The 19,207-nt window shown below is 34.8% G+C and overlaps 1 protein-coding gene across 4 annotated transcripts in view; it reads left to right on the top strand.

Moving 5' to 3' along the window:
• DTNBP1 (dystrobrevin binding protein 1) overlaps positions 1-19,207 on the top strand; it is a 71,264-nt gene that overhangs the window by 21,939 nt on the left and 30,118 nt on the right. For all 4 annotated transcript variants that reach the window (XM_074146402.1, XM_074146403.1, XM_074146404.1 and 1 more), the window contains one exon: positions 8,580-8,602. In XM_074146402.1, coding sequence (XP_074002503.1) covers positions 8,580-8,602 — 23 coding nt within the window. The remainder of the gene's footprint in view (positions 1-8,579; positions 8,603-19,207) is intronic.

The raw sequence follows: 19,207 nt of genomic DNA on the forward strand, positions 1-19,207 counted from the left end.
TTTGTCTTTTCAACATTAAATGTACTGTGAATTATTTCTAAGTCCCTAGCTACATGTTTAATAGTTCTCATCAAAAATTTCATCAAAGTAAGGTTTCATGCCATATTCTTCTTCATAGAATCATTGAATTGTCTAGGTTGGAAGAGACCTTTTAAAGTCATCTAGTCCAACCATCAATCTAACTGATAAAAAAACTGTCACTAAACCATGTCTCTAAGCACTACGTCAACCTGTCTTTTAAATACCTCCACAGATGGTGCCTCAGCCACTTCCCTGGGCAGCCTGTTCCAATGCTTAATAGCCCTTTCAGTGTAAAAATTTTTCCTAGTATCTAATCTGAACCTTCTTCATCAGTCTTCTGGTGGCATAGATTTTCAGCTGCTATACCTCTGTGTACCTAAATATGTGTACATAAATAATGATTTTACAGGGGTGGATGCAGAACTTTTATTATCTTCAGAACAGCTTTCATGGTAGATGTGCAGTGGATGACTGGCTTTGAGTTTTCATTAAGCATTAATTGTATGACTGTAATGTGCTCAAAGCAAAGTTCACATTGCAGAGATCTTTTCCATCCTGCTGTTCATGAGCTTGCATACAGCACAATTGGTAGCAAGTGTTTTCATAGTGATAACTGTCTGGAATTAATTTTATGGCCATCAGTTATTGCACTTCTTTGGACAAGACACATCAAATGAGAATTCCTATTGATCCTGAAGAACTGGGCATGCACAACTTTGGAAAAGTTCCCTTGATAATGGTGCTTCCTCTTGTGTAATTTTAGGGCCCTGAACTTTCTTTTGTTTGCAAGAACACTTGCAGTGCAGTATTTTGCATGCATCAAACCCAAAGGAGCACGCTGCTTCATTATTTTATTCCCATCAGTGCTCCAAGTATTTGAAAACATTGGGCAAGACTGAATACAAGCAGATCAAAGGATTGTATGGGTTTTGGCAGTTTTTTATGAGATTTGCAAAGTGTGAATGTGCAGTATAATTTCTGTCACTTTTAAGTTGATTTAATTTTGCCCTTCTTTTGTGGTGGTTTTTGCTTGATGTGGAGAGATAATGACATTGTTATAAAGAGATTCATTGCGTACCTTCTCCTTAACGGTTTCATTTTCTTTTGAATAGGCATATAAAAGATTTTTTCTTTGTTGGCTTTTGTGACCTGTGATTGAAGACTGAATGTTTGTGTTGGATCCTCTGCATCTTACAACACCTTTTACTAATGTTTTCTATATAATGTTAAACATTTTGTCAATCCTGCATAACTTTTCTTTACCTTTATGTAGTGCTGCTTATTGGGCATAATCTGCAAATCCTGTCAATCTGTTAGGACCACATATTCTTACTGTAATTTTTTTTGTAACAATAATAGAAACAGATGGTTTGGGACTGCCTTAATCATCATTTTGTACTCTCCCTAACCTAACCTCAAAACTGCATTATTTAACAAATTAATTCATTCACTGTGGCTAGTGGCAGGAGAACAGGGTTTAGGTGTCTGTCATTACCACATTAATATCCATTCTGTGCTTTTGAGCAAGGTACAGTACCTACTGTTCTGTCTGTCTTCACTATGAATAATTTTCTCGAGATCTTTAATAATTCCTTTTCACTTACATCCAAAACCAGTTTATAAACTGTTGAAATAATGTGTTAAATGCATTTATTAATGACACCTTTGTAAGGGACATTTTACATTCCTGTGTCAAAGGGATGTGTTGAGGATGCCCGAAGTAGTACAGATTGTAACTTCTGTCTGCCAGTTGCATTCATGCTGTGTGGAACCACATTCAGCATTTTCGGTAAAGAGTACATATGGGGTTATACGCATTTTTTTGTGGACTTGTGGCATATTATGTGTCACTTAGTGAATAAAGTTTGGCCAGTTTTTGAATACTGTAATTGTTTTTCTTTTAATATTTATGGGGAAATTGATGACCAAGTTGAAAGAAGGTCTGGATTTTTTTGTGTGGCTGTTTACCAAAAACAGGTTTGCAGGAACCTTTTTTCTTTCTAGGAAAGAGTAAAGATGGTGGAGGTGATGGTGGAGTTGCTTGTACCTCCTCTTAAACTTCAGCTTCTCTTAAATTTTGTTGTAGCTTCTCAAATTTCTTTGCATTTCTTCTTGTAGTTGTTCGTAAGTTCTTTTAAATTTCTTCTCTCAAATTTCAGCTTTAAACTTTGATTCCTAAACTTTTGGTTGTATGATAAAAATAGACTGTGCTGATATATGTATCTTCTAGTGATCCAATGACACTGCATATGAAGAAGAGTTCAAAACAAAAACCAACTAGGTCCGGTGCAAAATTTTATGTCTGAAGGCATAAGTTTTTAGAGGGAGCTAAGAATTTATTCTGCATCTCAGATTCCAGTTTGGAATGGTTCCAATGCTAAATGGCCTGTATCGGTCTCTTAGCAGAGGACAAAACACTTGGTTGCTTTTAATGATTTCACTTCTACCATTTCTTCTGTTTTTAATGCTATCTCCCTCATTTTTACTGTTCTTTTGAATGATAGCACCTGAAAGGTGACCCCCTATGTTCTTCATGAAGATAAGCATTTGTTTCTTTTTTTGGAAAAATCCAAAGAGAAATGCTTTCACTGTACCCTGAAGCTGCTGAGTATATTAGGGTAGTATTTGGTTTTAGTTGTGTTTATTAGCTTGATTACCAGTTAATGTTTGCGATTTCTGTTAGAAACTGTTGCTTTGATCCGTTCTATCTTCTGGAATGAAGTTATGTAGAAGTTTTGCTGGAAGACACAGAACGACTTCAGTTACTTTTGTAGCTGCATTTGTGTATGCATGCAAAAAAATCTCCATTGCAACATTGTGTAAATTCATTTGGTTCTTTGCTCTTCTCTTTTACTGGATAAATTTTCACATTTGATGGTGAAGAATCCTGACCTGTCTTCAGTGTTTCTTCAGATAAACAGAAAACCTTGCCTGAGGCTTAATTTCAACAGTATTTTAGTGGTAGTTTTAGTTTTTATTGATTTTTCATTACTTAAAGGCTTTTCATTAGTTCAGTCTCAAAGGTATTTCAAAGTGGTAGCTGGCCTAAGTGATCTGAAAAGGGTGCTCAAGGGATCTGGGGGAGGGAAAACAATTTTGTGTCATTGCTGTAAGCACTAATCCAAAGTACACAAAAAAGTACTTGAATTATTTGTGTGCACCATGCAAGTGACATAAATTTTGAGTTCTCAGGTTTTTGGCTTTTACTTCTGATGACATTCAGAGGAAATTCCCTTTCAGGGCTTTTTAGCTTACTAAAGCTTGAATCAGGCTATGGAAGGAAATTTTTTTTGGTATCATTTTGAAAACTTAACTACCAGATGTAACAGATGAAATGCAATATATCTTAGGTTTTGTTTTGGATCTTGTTACATGCCAGAAATATTTTTAAATTAAATTGCACATAAGGAGCTATACTTTCTTTAAATGTTGATTTTTGTTTACAAATAGTATTTACAACTGAACACTTATAAACACAATCTTTCAAATTTAGTCCTCAATTTTTACCATTCATAAGCTGTCTTGAGTTTGTCTTTTGTTTATGCATAGGTCTAGTAGTTTGAATTTATTGGCTGTTACTTTCAGAGCTAGTGTTATATAAATGAATGTCAGGAACAATTTTGACTGTTATTTTCTTATCTGCCTACTCTTTTCTTGAAGATAAAATATGGAACTGTCAGTTCTGGCTGCTGGCATGATTGTGAAGAATGTGGTGTTTCTGTGATCTCTAGGTATTTAACTGAATTCCCTGGTGTTTTATTACATTAGGAAAATTTATCTTAGTGTTACAGCCCTTTGCAAGATACAGTAGAACCTGAGAACTTTGTCTTACTTTTGTTGAGCAAGCTAAATCCCCATTGATTTTAGTAACTTAAAGCAGGATGGTTTTGACTCCTCCTCCCATACTTCTCTTTTTGGATTTATTTTTGTTTATCAGTGATAACCAATATAATATAATAATACCCAATATAATATAATAATCTAGTGTCCATCTCTTCCGCCCAGTGACTAAAGTAGGGTTAATCCAATAGTCGTAAGTGGGGAATAGGAAGGTATTTGGGAATTTGTATTTGCCTTCTAACTATTTGTGTAAGTTCTGTTCATGTCAGTTACTCTGTGGGACTAGTTACATACTGCAGACAGTTGTTTCACCTGTAGTCTCAAATTATATTTTCTCACCATAAACCCTGATGCTCAACTTCTCTGTAAATGAAGAAGTTGAGACCACTGACATGATCATCAGAACATTCCAGGTAGCTTAAAAATGATAATTCAAAAGACACATCCTGTCTCAACAGAGCTTCAAGGCACTACAGTTTTAATTCACTTCAGAATTCATTGTACTTATTGCAAATAAAAATTTGTATAAAAGGTATACTTCAGTCTGAAATGGAGTATTGTGGTTTTTTGATGTCTGTATATATCCTTTCCCTCTATACCTGTGGCTCAGGTCTTTTTTGATGAGATGTTTCAGGAAAGTTCTCAGTGGCCTCTCTTGCATTAACAATGCTTAGATTTCATTTCCTTAGGTTATTTTGAACCATGAGACATTATCAGCTGTGCCTGTTTAGGCATCGTGCATAGAGGGATTTATAGGCAGATTTACCGATGTCCATCATGCTCAAAAGGGGCCAAGAATCTGATTAGTGTGTCTCTTATGCCGGCATTAAAGTATACCTGAATATCATCTTTGTCCTCACTTAAGTATTATCTTGAAGAAGTAAGCAACCAGGCTTATGCAATTGGGGTTTTGCTGACAGTTGTTGCCCTTTGCTATTGTGCTAGTCATTTTCATCTGAATTTGAGGGGTATAGAATTTCACAGGCTAATTAAGTCCCCTATCTATTTTATGAAAACAAGGAACTGGAAAGGAAGAGATGAAAATTATTGCCTATATGCGTGGCCAGACAGTTTTCATGGGCCTAACTCCAGTGTAGCCTCTTGCCTCTCAGGAAAGAAACTGGGCAACATGAGTTGCACTGCACGCAGAACAAGATTACTTTTAAAGCACCTCCATGCCTTTATAGTCCAATTATTTTAGTGTTTAGCCTGTTATTTTAGACTTTTTTTCTTTTTCAGTGGTACTAAACTTCTTTCATTGAGAGGAGGTATTTATGTTATATTATAATACAACTATTAATTAAGTCCTTTCTTCTGAAAGCTTACTGTTAATTGTAAAAAAAGTAAAGAATATTGTTATGTGTGTAAATAGCCAGATTTGTTGGCACTAATCTATTTAGTAGCTAAAGTAAAAGAGCATATAGTCAGATGCCAAATAATATGTTTTATTGATTAGGTGTCAGGCTTGGCATGGGAGTTTCTTTAATCCTGGATGGATGCTGAGCAGCCCACACTGGGCTTCAAGAGTCTTCATGTGTAGTGAAGCTAGGGGCAAGGCAGGTGTATGTTTTCTTTCTAATAATAATGGAAAGGATTATCTCATCCATCTGTGAAGTGCCTGATTTTTATTTTTTTTAATGAAAATTCTGTAAAATCCAGAAACAGTTCTCTCTGGAAAGCTTTCAATTACCTTAAAGTAGTTAGACAAATGAGGTAGAGGGGAAGGTTAGCCTTTTCCGGTGGAAAACATGTATAGTGTAATATACGTTTGAGCTGAAACAGTTGACAGAACTCTTCTGCTGAGATGATTCATCTTGGTTTTGCAGTTTTGCCTTCTAGTGTGATGTTGTTAGTAAGCTATCCATCAAAGGCTGAGGTCTGCTGCTATGGCTTTTGTATAAACCTAATATGAAAAATGATCTCAAAGGATGAACAATTTACAGTAAAAGCAAAACAAATACGAAAATGTAATTTATAACAGCAAAGCTGGTAATTTAATATGGCAAGATCTGAAATAGTAAAAGGCAGCAGTCCTAGCTACTCAGCCAGGCCTACTTCCAATGCAGGTTTTTTCTCCTGCTTGTCTTTTGACCTTGTTTTGAAGATGATTGCTTTACAAAACTGTTTTCAGTTTAATCTTTTTTTGGTTTAATTACTCAAGCTAACTGCTTTTTTTTTTTATGGAGTGTCTGTGTTCCAAATACGTACTTTACTTTTTAATGTAAGTTAAATGTATTAACTTCTGCAGATGATTTTTTTGTCTCTAGATTCATAGAGATGATGTCGGAGGTATCTTCTTCCTTTCAGTTTATCAGTAAATACAAAAATAATTCCTTACTTAAAAAGGGGAAGAGAAATTTAATGCTCTAGTATTTTTTTCTGTATGTCTGTTTAGAATTTTGTAATTACACATCTAGAAAATGTACTGATATAATCTTTCATCTGTTTTTCCTTTGTCTTTACAAGTCATAGTCTCCTTTCCACTTTAAGTTTAGTGTCTGGTTCTTGCCAAAGCTGATGATGAACAAGATTTAGGATTAAAATTTAAAAACCTCAAGTTTTTATTTGGATAACTTGATTAAATAAAAAAATCTTCCATGTTGCTGATGCAGAGCATATTTTCAATAACCATGTTTTTTAATATATGTTTCCAAATTTTATTGAGTGCTGTGAGAAACCGCAAGATGTGATTGATGCATTCATGTTTTCTAAAGTATAAACAGTCATCAGTCTTTGGATCTGAATTTGTATATGGATACTAGGAAATGCAGATCTTTAGATTCCAAATCTGTATTTTTCCTGCATGCTAGTATGTTAAATTTTTCAGAGGTGTATGTTCTAAAAAAACAATTTTGACAAATATTAGTTTCCAACTTTCTTAATGAATGGCAATTATATATGTGGATATAGTGACAGCACATTAATGCATCAAGCCTAAAAATACTGGTGGATTTTGAAAGGGAAAATTTGGGGTTTTAGACAAAAGCCCTGAATATCACTGTCAGTTGGTTAGTGTATTACCATCTTGTTTGCTAATCTGTTTGAACACAATGATAGTAATTGTTTCATCTTCCCTTTTGGACACAAGTGGCAAAAGACCTCTTGATTTTAGGCACAAGTAGTGTGTTTTTTTTTCCTCTTACTTTCACAAGATGTTTCCTCAGTATGGTTTTGTTTCAGTCTGTGGAAAACATGTATTTCCTGTGATTGTTGTTTTCTCAACTAGTATGCCATTATTAAAAAAATAAGGAGTGCGACTTGTGAGAGTGTTTAGGAGTTCTGTAATTTAGACTATGCAGGTAGGAAAAATATATTAGGACATGAACCTGCAAATCATAAGTCTTGTGAAGTAGCTTTTTTTTCTCGGGTAGAAAAGGGAGATACTAGCTCGGGAAAGGGATGGAGGAGAAGCAGGAAGGGAAATACTCACAGGAAGTTACAGCTAATAGGCTTCTCTACTGTAAATCACACTATAGCTTATTTCCTGGTAAAGTGCCCATTTTTCAAAAACCTGTATTTGACATTTGGTGACAAAAGTGGGATGTTAACTGAAAACATGGAGGTAATTGTATTCTCTTGCTTCTTTTCGAATACTTTGTCCTGCTTAGAAAATAAACTGTTTCAGGCTCAAAACAGTTTTATTTGTTCTTGATGGAAGAATAAATGCTGAATTGTATTATCTGTTAGGGAGTAGAAGGAGTTATGGTATAGCATTTGTATTGTGAAACAGTGTATATGGTAGATGATAGTAATGACGGAAGCATGCTTCAGTATATGGACAGTGAATAGAATAATTTCTGGACAACTGTTGGTTCAGTCTTTTTTTTTTTTTAACTTATTTTTCTTACCACTTTTGCTTTCAAAATTCAGAATCTAACTAGGAAGTCTGCAAGGCACAGACTGAAAAGATTTTTGTTATAACAGAGTATTTTGTAAGGAAAAGGCGAGCGTTCTGCCTTATCTGAGCTATTCTTCTTTAGCCTCTAAATTAGTGACAATTACTACTCCGTAGTGATGGCAAATGGAGCATTTTGCAATTTCTTGAAAACCGAGAATGTATTTCTTGGTTTTATAGCATTTGCATTTACACTTGCATAGCTACTAAAAGTGAAAGTTGGCCTGATATGAAGGAAAAAAGGTACTATTGCTGTTGATTTCATTTCTTAGCTTTCTGGTATATGAATATAGTGGGTTATCTGTCACTTTCTGTACTTTAAAATCCTTTCCTCTGAGGAATGTCACTATATGCCTCTGTTGCCTTTAAAGTGTGTTGTAACTGAGTGATATTGTTAAATTTTTCTCCTTCACTGTTACCAAAAGGATTTTGTGTAGCATTAGTGAAAAAGGAACACTAATTGCTATTTACTGTGCTATAAATGGGCAAAGCTCTACTAAGCAATGGATGTTTTATTACCTAAAGCATTAAGAAGTTTTGGTTATTTTTGCCATAGTGTATCTAGAAATTATGTGACTACATATAAATGTGCAATATTTGTATAATTGTACATGTTTATAAATTAGTGGTAGCCTAATTTCTAAACAGGTTAATAGTGTTTGCTTTAGATAAACACATGTAGTAATATTACCCTTATATATGATGCTAATCAAATTCTTTGTTTTTATCTTTTAATGAGTCTTAAACCATGTAAAATATCTCCTGTAGTTCTAGGTGTAGTATTTCTAATAATTGTTTTTTTAATTCTGCTTTTCTTCAACAGGAAGGAACTTGAGACCTTCAAAGGTAAATTCTATTTTTAATTTTCTACTTGAACATTTGCAAGAGTTACAGTAATTCTTGTATTAAGTAAAACTACTAAGGAACTGTTTCAGTTCTACATTTGATAATGTTAATTTTATGTTGACCCAGCAGGCTGTTTATTTTTCAGTTTACCTGTTCTTGCTACTGGTTTCTTTGGGAGAGTCATAAGTGTAGGAAGAACACAGATGGTTCTGTTGTCCTAGCTAGGTTTCAGAGATTCTGTATCTAACTCAAGCCTTTCCCTTGGTGTTCAATTTTAGAAGGGCTTTGTCTTCAACTAGTTGGTGTCTTTTCTAGCATGAATGTGTTTTTGACATGTGTCGCAGGCTGTTACTTGTTAGACTTTTGTCTAGCTATTTCTAGGAAATTTTCACACTATTATGTTCCATAGGACAAATGCAACTTTTGCAGCTCAACTTGCTGGATGTACACAATGATATGTACAAGTATCTGTCCTAAATAAAATGCAATGGCTAAAAACTCTGTCATGTATTATTGCTTTGTCTGTGGTATGTAGATGGAACACATTACCATTTTCAGTAAATCTTAAATTCAGGCTTACTCTACCTACTAATGTTAATGTTTGATCAGCTTGACAATTGCTATTATCTTTTGCTTTGAATAAGGTGTGACTGTGGCTTTGTGACTAGGCTTTATTTATGAGAATGAAGTCAAGTACATTGACTTATGTCAATTAATTGTCTCTTGAATTTGAAAGAAGGGATGGAAATTTCTATCAAATGCATTGCTCTTTGCCTTTTCAGTTCATTACTATCTCATCTTTACATAATGCTGAAAAAGGAAAATAATAAAGCTAACATTAACAGACAAGCCATGCAGATTATGTAAAATGTCACTTTATCTGTAGCTTACCATAACGTTTTTTTTGACTGATTTGACAGCTTTCAACACAGACTAGCTCAATACAAAACCAAAGATAACGCTAAGCTCATTCTGTTCCCGAGAAAGCAGCTACTTCGTAATATCTGATGCTTGGGAGAATAATGAATCCTGGGGTTTTTTGTTTGTATTTATTAGACATTTTAAGTGAGTTTCTGGAAGCCAGGAGGATTGTTTCCGAAATTATTTCTCTTGGGTTCTTGTTTTTCTAATAGAGATTGTAACTTTATTTGGGAGTAAGTATTTTACAAAGACAGTAATTTTCGTGGAAGAGGAAGGCGTTAGCTGTGTGTTGACTTTGAAATTTATACCAAACTAAGTAACCGGTTCTGTAATGGATGGAGAGACATATAGATTTCCAATACTAGTTATGAAAGGCTTGTCTTGGGTAGACAAGGCTTGTCTTGGTAGCCAAGAAGTTTTTAGTTTACTGTAAAGAGGGAAGATTGCATAAGTCTTTGCATATTTCTTCACTGAAAAGTTCAACTGCGGTCTGTGGCTAATGCAGCCAATATCAATGAGAAAAGGAGTAGGATCTTCTGCTATAACAAGGAAAGACCAGGCTAGAGGATACTCTAATCTGTTGATCAGTTGGTTCAAAAATGTCCAAATTTACTCTACAATAATCAAAAGCATTGGCAGAAGCTATGGAAGGCAGGAAAAACACACAGTGACAGATCTTTAAAAATGGCTATTAAACATCAGTCAGCCTAATTTCTATGTGTTTTCTGTGCAATGAACTGATGGACAAGCTTGTACCTGACCGAAGAGAGAGGAGTAATAAGTTCATGTTGTTGATAGCTAATGAACTTTCAAGAATAGTCATATCAAGGAAGTCTAAATTTTTTCTATAAGATGACAACATGCTAAAAAATAACAATAGATACTGTATTTTGACTGTGACAACAACCTTCACTGTCTTGCCTGACATTTTCCTTGGAAATTAACTATTAAAAAGCAGGTGCATGGCTGACTGGAAACACATAGGAAATGTTTTTATGGTTTCTTGCTTACTAAGTTGATCTTTCTCAGATCTGATGCTACTCGGAATTTTTGTTGTTCACCTGGATTGTGAAATAGAGGTGTTCATTAGATTGGCTTTAGTCAGTCTTTTTCCAGCGTTTTGGACCTTCAGCCAATTTTTTAGTATCTAGCATATATTTCATCAGCTGTTTAGAAACAGGGGGACTGAGAGCTTCCTCATCATGAAGGATTCATGATTACGTAGTAACATGTTTCAGTTCTACAGCAGCTTTGCCCAGTCTAACTGGTGGCTCCTTCTCGCATTTTTCTGTTTTAAGCTGTTTCTAAGGCTTACTAGATTTGTGAAGAAAATGATTTGTCATTTGGTTTAGTTTTGGTTGATGAAGCATGCTGAAATAAATCTGTAGATGACCATAGAAATCCTGGCACAGAAGAAGTAAAAGGTAGCAGCAAGAGCAGGAGGCATGTCTAAGTTACCAACGTAACACAGTCATCTAAAAAGCAAATACTACCTAACATGTTTTAAGGTTGAGGTGAGGCAGTATTAGTACTGTTATGTAAAGTTTTTATGATAAGATCTTATCTTGCTTATTGTTATGGTTTGCTGTATTCAAGCAAGGTTAGTTCGAACTGAAATATGTTAAGTCATTGGGTATATGATTCTTTACATTTTTGTATTGCAAATATAGATTACCTCAAGTAATTCATCCTTGCATAACTGTCCAGAATGAAATGTGTTCATAAAATATCTAGCTCGTGGGGCTAGGGAGGAACAACTGTTTGAAATACCTTTATATACACTTGCGTCTTTCAGTGTGCAGTTGAGATAATTTTATAATAGTAACTTTGTGTATTTGAATACCATATGCTAAAAAATACTGGCTTCCAGATTAAGGATGGCAAATGTCTTGCATGAAAATATATTTAATAAATATATACGTTCTTTCTATCTGAATCTGCAGAAATTGAGGTACCACAAAAACATGCCTTAAATAGGGAATAATAGCTAGAGGGAATAAAAAGAGGGTTGTATGTAAGTTTTTCAGTGTCCAAATGTACCAGTGCTGAGTGCTCATGCCTTGCTCAGGAGAGAAAGTAAGTTTTACTGGAATTAAGAAACTGAATGGTAAAGTCTGAGGGTCAAAATAGCACAGCACTGGAAACTTGAATTCAGTGATGGCATCCATCAATTTCACAACTACAGTAAAAAATACTAAGTGTATATTGGCACTGGCCGTGAGAATGCAGGTCTGGCTCACAAGGGAGGTGGGAAGCTTCACAGGTTTCTTGGATCTGCTTCAAAACTTTACTTCTCTGGAGTTTTGTGTATGTATAAATAGAAATAGATATAGATACACAGGTGTCGTCTGAATGGGACCACTGTAAACTTGTAAAATCTTGAAATGTATATAAACCTATAAACATTTTAAGTGCCCTTGTATTTCCTAAAGACTTACTTTAATATTGAAACAAAATCAACCTTCACATAACCAAGAAACAGTTGTTTCTGGTTTCATTTAAATCGTCCTACTTTGTGCAGAGGTACAAAGTGGTAATCCATTGACCTATTAAGTATATTCTTTGACAATTCCAGGTGTCATTAAGAAGGGGCTTAATCAAAACTCAGTGTATATATCTGTTTGCAGCATTGAAAAGTGTTGAGAATCCACTAACACTCTTGGTCGTTGATGTTCCTACTTTCAAGTAGCATGAAAATAACTATCTAATTCTATTTTAAGAAAGGATGAATTATTTTTGTATTTGTCAGTGGAGATACTGGTTTAGAATTTGTTCACGTTTCATGTTTGTATTGGAGGTTGTACTCTCGTCATGAAAAGTAGATTTTAGCTTTCTTCCTTCTGCTTTAAGACTATTTACAGCGGCCAGGTGTTCTCTTTTGTTGTTTGCTGTACCCATAGTGTATAGGAGCAAAACAAACCTCTCCAGTCTCTTTTCTTCTAACCTCAGGGGTTCTCTATTACAATGTAAACATAACATATTATTTAATAGTCTGTGATACTGAGAAAATGAAGGTTAAAAGCTTCCCTCCTCCTTACTTATATTTAGCATCTCTCTCTGCGGAAGGCAGAGAGTGTGTGATGTCCTGGTTAATACTGCTACAACACTGGCATTTATGTACCCTGAGTGTGTGTGCACACTAGGAGAAAACATCTCAAGGGTTGTCCAGTTTATTTTTTTTTTTAGTAATTTATCTTTCAGAGAGAAAAGCTCTCAAAGATGTTAGATTCATGGATGAAAACATTAGGTATGCCATATGAACTACCCTGCAAGTTTCTTCCTAGTGTGCATCCATTCCAATGCTCAGAGAACCTCTTGCAGGAGCTGGCTTGTGCTCTGTGCTGTCCTCTCCTGGCTGAGGCTTATCAATCTGCTATTTAAAAAAAATATGTTCTGTTGTGGATCTTGGCAATTTCTTGCAATAGTAGAGTTTATTTTAGTCAATATGATGTATTGTACTCTTCCGTAGTTTAGAAAGGTTGTGTATTGTTTTCATTTTTATAGCTGAGAAACTAGAAATTAGATAGCAAATGCGTGGTTATTTTCTCTTGATACCTGAAACTTAGTGCGTTCATGACTGCACTGTGATTTGAAATCATTCCACTATTCTTCTAGGCACATGGTACAAAATTTTTATATATATATATATTTACTTTTTTTCTTTAAAGTTAATATTTCTTCCCTTCCAGCGTGGCAGAACTATGTAGTAAATATTTACAGAATACTGTTAATCTCTTCACAAGATGGAAGAGTGAAGCAGAGCATTGAGCTAGATAATAGAAAAAAAAGTTATAAAAGTAATAGAATTGCACAATGGTCATAACATATGCTGCTGAGTTTACTTCAGACTTTGTCCAAATGGGAACTGTATACATGATAGATTTAAAAATTGCTTCTAAAAGTCCCTTTTTATCTAAAAAAAAAAAAAGTTTAGGATGAAATGTTTCGATGTTGTTTCTGGCAAGAGAACTAAAGCAAAAGAGGCCCTTTAGAAATCAGCAACACAGCGTTTTTAGACAATGAAAGGTGGCAGAAACTTTGTAAGGGCAGATACGCACGTGGCTTTGACTACTGAGTCATGCATATTTCTAAGCTTTAACAGGATTAGTTTCATTCAAGCTCAGGGAAACTGGTCATATGACCACTTTCAGGACTTCTGTTTACAGTACAACAAAATTTGTTTTCAGCTCTTTTGCATCGGTGATCTCTCCCAAACAAGTCCTGATATGTTTTTTTCAACCTTTACCAAAATACTCTTTCTGAGAAGAAGGCTGGTGAGGTAGAGGTGTTTTTTCTTTCTTTTCTCTTCTAGGTTAAGTCATTGGGTCACACTTGATCTGCAGATCTTTTGTCATCCCTCTTCCTGCATCTAAGATGCTTCTGTTGAAATTGCAGCTTTCCGGTCCCTTCATCAGTAGCTTAAATATGTTTGTATCTAAACTTTAATTTCCTGGCTTTTACTGTTGCCTTCTCTAAGAGTACCTGATATTTGGCCTTTTTAAAAAAATAAAATAACAACTATATTTTTTTTAAAAAATCCTTTTAAATAGAGAAATTTAAGGAAAGTTCAGCCTTGGTCTTACACTGATTTCAATCCTCCCCAGTAAATAATTGAATATATCGGGGCAGATATCACCAGCACTGAGATGTAAAAGCTTCCAAATGTACATTTCTGTAGCCTACAGGTGGATGGTGATGAGTTGCACACATCTGATAGTATTTGACTGAGTTATCAGATTTAATGACATACTTTCAGAACTTGTTCTATGTAAGCATACATACCCAGGAATAGTGGAAGCTTTCAATTTTCTACCTTGACAGAGACTACATATGGTAGCTCACAAAAGCGATTGCTTGCCTCTTGCTGACCCCCCTAAACATGACTTTTTTTTCTTTTTTTTCTGTTGACAGCACTATTCTATTGAACATTAGGTGTAGTTGAAAATTTATTAGCTGCGTTTGACAAGACAACAAAGCATTTGCTGGATTAAGTATTATGTCTGGGGTGAAGCAAACTACAATGGGTGGCACATTGTGTATCTGTTTATTTTGCAGATGACTGGATATAAATTTGTTACCTAATAGTTTAATGTCTACAAGTGTCAAGTCTTCAGGACAGACAGTATTTTCTATACAAGAAATAGAATTTACATTTCAATAGAAGGGGGAAAAAATTATCTACAATTTTATCTTGGGTAGCTACATCAGAACGCTGTTTCCCATTATGCTTTGACAAAAGGTGGGCTGCACTGTCAACTAACTGGGTTAGTAATCTGATACGATAGGTAATTATTTCCCCTCTGCCTGTTTTTGATCCATTTTCAACTGGTGAGGGAAAAACAGGCCTTGACTGATAGTGGCAATACAGACTTGGGTGGATCTGAGCCAGTCATAAAATGGCATCCATTTCGAAGATGGTTATGGGTCTGAATTTTCAAAGCTGTAAATAGGGAGTAGAGTTTCTAAAGGAAATCTAAATTTTAGAAAGGGATGCTATAGAGATACCAGTTTATTTATGGACATACTAGATAATCAGATTTCCTTGGAACAAATATTGTGTGCCTTTGCAACTCAGCTGGTCAAAGATAGTTTTTAGTTTTGTCACTATTTACACCCCAAACCTGGTTTAATGCTTTTTTTCACTTGTTAGTTGTGTGTTTTGGCTATAATGTAACTTTGCATGTTACAAATTTTATAGTGCTCTTTGTTTGTTTATAATCTTTGCTCAACTAGATTTTAGGATTTTATATGGTGCTGTCATGTGGAAGTATTATTTGGAGAGTGAGTTAATATAACCCACAGAATGCTAATGTTACAGATACTTCTCAAATCTTGTGTGGTTTGTTTTTTTTTTAAATGATAATTCAGACTGAGAAGAGTGGAAGCTAGGAACACACTTTTCTTTTTTTAAAATTCTGCTTCTTCTATATGCATTTTTAGAGAATCTTGTTTTTCTTAAGGTGGCACCCTTATGCTCTTTCATCCTGTCTTACGTTGCTTTGTATTTTGAGGGAGCTAGTTTTTTCTCCCAACAAATTTCAATATTGATGCATTTATGTGGCTTTCTCTTTTTCCTTGAGTACTTGCATTCTAGTGTTGCACTAAGTCAAAAGCCCTATTGGAGGTTATATGTCAAAATTGTTGCGATGCATCACTGCAGCTAAAAAAAAGATGGCCCTTGGATATGCAGGTGCAGCTCCTGTTGGCTGCAGTAGAAGTTGGCCCTATGCTGGAGTTGGCCTTGTAGAGTCCTGGGTTTCTAAGGAGTGGAGGAGGCCAGTATAACAATAGAGATTTTCTGTGGCTCTTGCCAGGGTGAATAGCTAGCTGTGTCGATAATAGGAAAAAAATCTAGGGGAAAATAAGTCCTGTCATACTCAGTTTATGTAGAAAAGAAAACACTTAAAGGTGTAATGTTTTAATTGTCTGTAATGCTTAAATGATTAATGTGGAAAAAAATAGAAGCCTGTTTTGTCTGCGGCTGTAACTTAAATTCATCCTTTAATTACCGAAGTCCAGGCTGAAGGTGGGATTATCTCACGATTATTATTATTATTTTAATCTTTCCCATAGATTTTTTTTTTTGGTGGTGTTTTCACAGTGAAAGTCTCATAGGCCCACACATTCTTGGTAATTTTTCCTCTAATGATGATGATTGGAGAAATATTTGTTACATAATTCCGTTTTGTGTGTACGCTGTATTTTGATTATCATCAAGGAGCTTTGTAAAATGCGATCTTTTTAAGTAAAAGAAAGGAATTGTTATGGCTATCATGGTTTCCGGCAGCACTGCGCACCCTCCTAAACTGAAGGGGTAACGCATGCCAGCGTTCCAAATTCTAAGGAACGCCTTACAGTTTCTGAAACATAAATGCACTGTTGTGTAACAGCGGCATCACCATAACCAAAGATTCTTGGTCATATGCTGTTTCTGTAATTTATTTTTTTAACTGCATAACCGTTTTTTGAATTTTTTATGAAAATATAATCTGGATATGTAATGCAAAAAATTCAGTTTGCAGCAGAGAAGACTGCTCCTAATTTATTTAAAAATCACATCCAAGATTTCTACTATTTTATGTGTGAAGTAAGAATAGTATGTAATCTGGTTTGTGGGGTATCTGAGCTAAGCCACGTTAAGGAAAAATACTTTGAGGGGAGAGCTTTATGAACACTACCTAATAAAAAAAAAAAAAAATTCAGAACCCTTCCTTACCTTTTCCTTGCTTCTAAATGATTTTCAAGTGCTTCCAGCTCTCTGCCAAATAAACACACGCTGTAACTGCATGTCATCAGATGAAAACTCGCCAGGGAGATTTTTCTTTCTAGCACCCCTTTATTTAGCAGCATGTGGTACCTTCCCAAATACATGCGTGTATTTCTGGTATAGCCCAGCTGCTGGTAGCTTGTGTTCAGGTTCTGGAAAGGCGCTGAGTTGAAGTATCCATGTGTGTGCATCTGTGTGTGAGTGACCCATTGAAAACTGGCAGTCGCGGTATCACTGCTTTGAAAAAGCAGCCTTTTAGCATCGGTCTTTGTTCTGCATCAATGAAGATGCACATCCGCGGAGCTGCTTGGTAACTGGAGCTTTCACTTGACCAGTACTGTGTTTCTTTTTACTTGCTTATTTCTTACTGCCATGTCATCTCCGGGAGCCACTGAGAATACTCAGAAGAATTCATGTAGGTGGAACTTTATTATCATCATTATTATTTGTCAGCTTAATTTGCCAAGCTAATGTAAAATGCAAAATGAAATTAAAGTTAGCTTAATTAATTTCCTCAGTTACCACTGTTTCCTGATTTGTAAAGGGTGTGCTATGAATGAGAGGTTAATTATCAACTCGATTTAGCAAATTTGAAACAAATAGTGACTTGGTGTTTTTTTTGAGAGAGCTTTTGTTTATTGGTTTGGTTTTATGTGTCGCTTTGCGTTATTGTCAAGGTAATATTAACCGGAATTAGTAAAAGAATACAAACGCACAGATACCTTGTTACCTAAAATTCAAGCAGACTTGTCTAAGGGTGGGGTGGTGTTAGAAGATGAAGGGAGACAGGGAATTATTATCTGAAAAGAAAAGCTGAATATGAAAAATTAGAGCACTGAATTCATTTGTATAGATGCAGTCATGCTAATTCATGGTTTCCTTCAGATAAAATAATAAATAAATGATAAAACTGTATATTTTTAAATGAAGCAATTAGTGTTATTTATATCAATATGAGCACTCTGTCATATGAAACAACGTTCTTAATGCAATTGATAACATTTTTATGCTGTTAATTTGTAACTACTGCTATTTAGAACTGTACATTAATTGAAATAGAAATAAGATGTGCATTTCTACTCTGATTCTCTTTATGTTCTTTTATATAACCACTGAAAGAGGTTTTCTCTGTTACCATTCATGTGGTTTTTTTCACTTTCTGTCCAGAACCAAAAGACAAGAGTAAATCGAACTATTATATTATTTTAATAACCTGTTGGAGCATGCCTTTATCAAGGTTCTACCTATGAGTTGTAATTCTGACTGCTAAATTTGATGTTTATATTAAATAATGATGTAAAGTTGACTATTTGGATTTAAATAATTCATGTGGCATGGGAGAGCTCTTTACATTTACATTGATTAGAAATACTTCATTTATCAAAATAGTTGTTTTCCATAGATCTAGACAGAGCAGTTAGCTGTTTACTTAAAGATGGTAAAATTTACCCTCTGTTCTGCTAAATATGGTGTGATCACTTTGCACTCAAAATTGTCCGTTTTGCAAGCAATATATATACTACTGGTATAATCCATTTTGTATCCTTAACTACTTTGTAAATATTGACAGAAGTTGTGTTTTTCTCTTGTTGTTGTTTCCTGAAATTGAAATGGAAAGATGGTAAACCAGGGGCGCAGCTGTGAATCTTTCTTCTTTTCCTTATTTGCAATCATATTGTGGACAGTAAAATAGCTGTTTTGCATATGGGGCAGGAGCCAACCTTGAAATTATACTTTTGTAAGGATTAAAATGTGGAATTGGAGAATATTTCTGAAATGTGAGCTTTAGCAATATCAGTCCTCCAACGACTGCTGGGAAGAGGAAGCAGTAAGTAGAAGCTTTAGTATCAACATTAATTTTGGAAAGGTTAGCACCTCTATGGTAACCAGGATTATTCTAATGCATTTTTTTAATCACATTTTCTTCTGTAGATTGTTGATAGCAAAAAGTAATGCCAAACTAAAAATGGTCTCTTTTTGCTCACCATCTATGTAGGCTAAGGTTAATGAAAAATTAGGAAATACTCATCTACCTGCTTTTAAAAAGATTGCATCTCTCTAACAAGATCAGATGTAATACTTCTTGGGGTACTGAAAGACTAAATGCTGGAGGCTCTTGTGGCCTGTCACCGCATCTTGGTGCAAATGAATTTTTGAGCAGTTTTATAATGACAGTATTCTTTCTTTTGGCATGCTTCTGTTTTATTATATGTTAGAAATGTAAATGTAAGTGCGGACATTTCATCAGTTTGATTTGTAGCAAAATAAATGTACAGTAATAGATTATATGCTTTTTATATTTCTCCACATGGCACTATCTCTTTCTATAGTGGTACTATAAATATGTTACTATTCTGGTCCTTACAGTGTTCAGAAATAGTAGAATTGTTTTAAAAGCTGCCGTAGAAATAATTTAT

This window comes from Numenius arquata, chromosome 4, assembly GCF_964106895.1.
Source record: "Numenius arquata chromosome 4, bNumArq3.hap1.1, whole genome shotgun sequence".
Lineage (NCBI taxonomy): Eukaryota > Metazoa > Chordata > Aves > Charadriiformes > Scolopacidae > Numenius > Numenius arquata.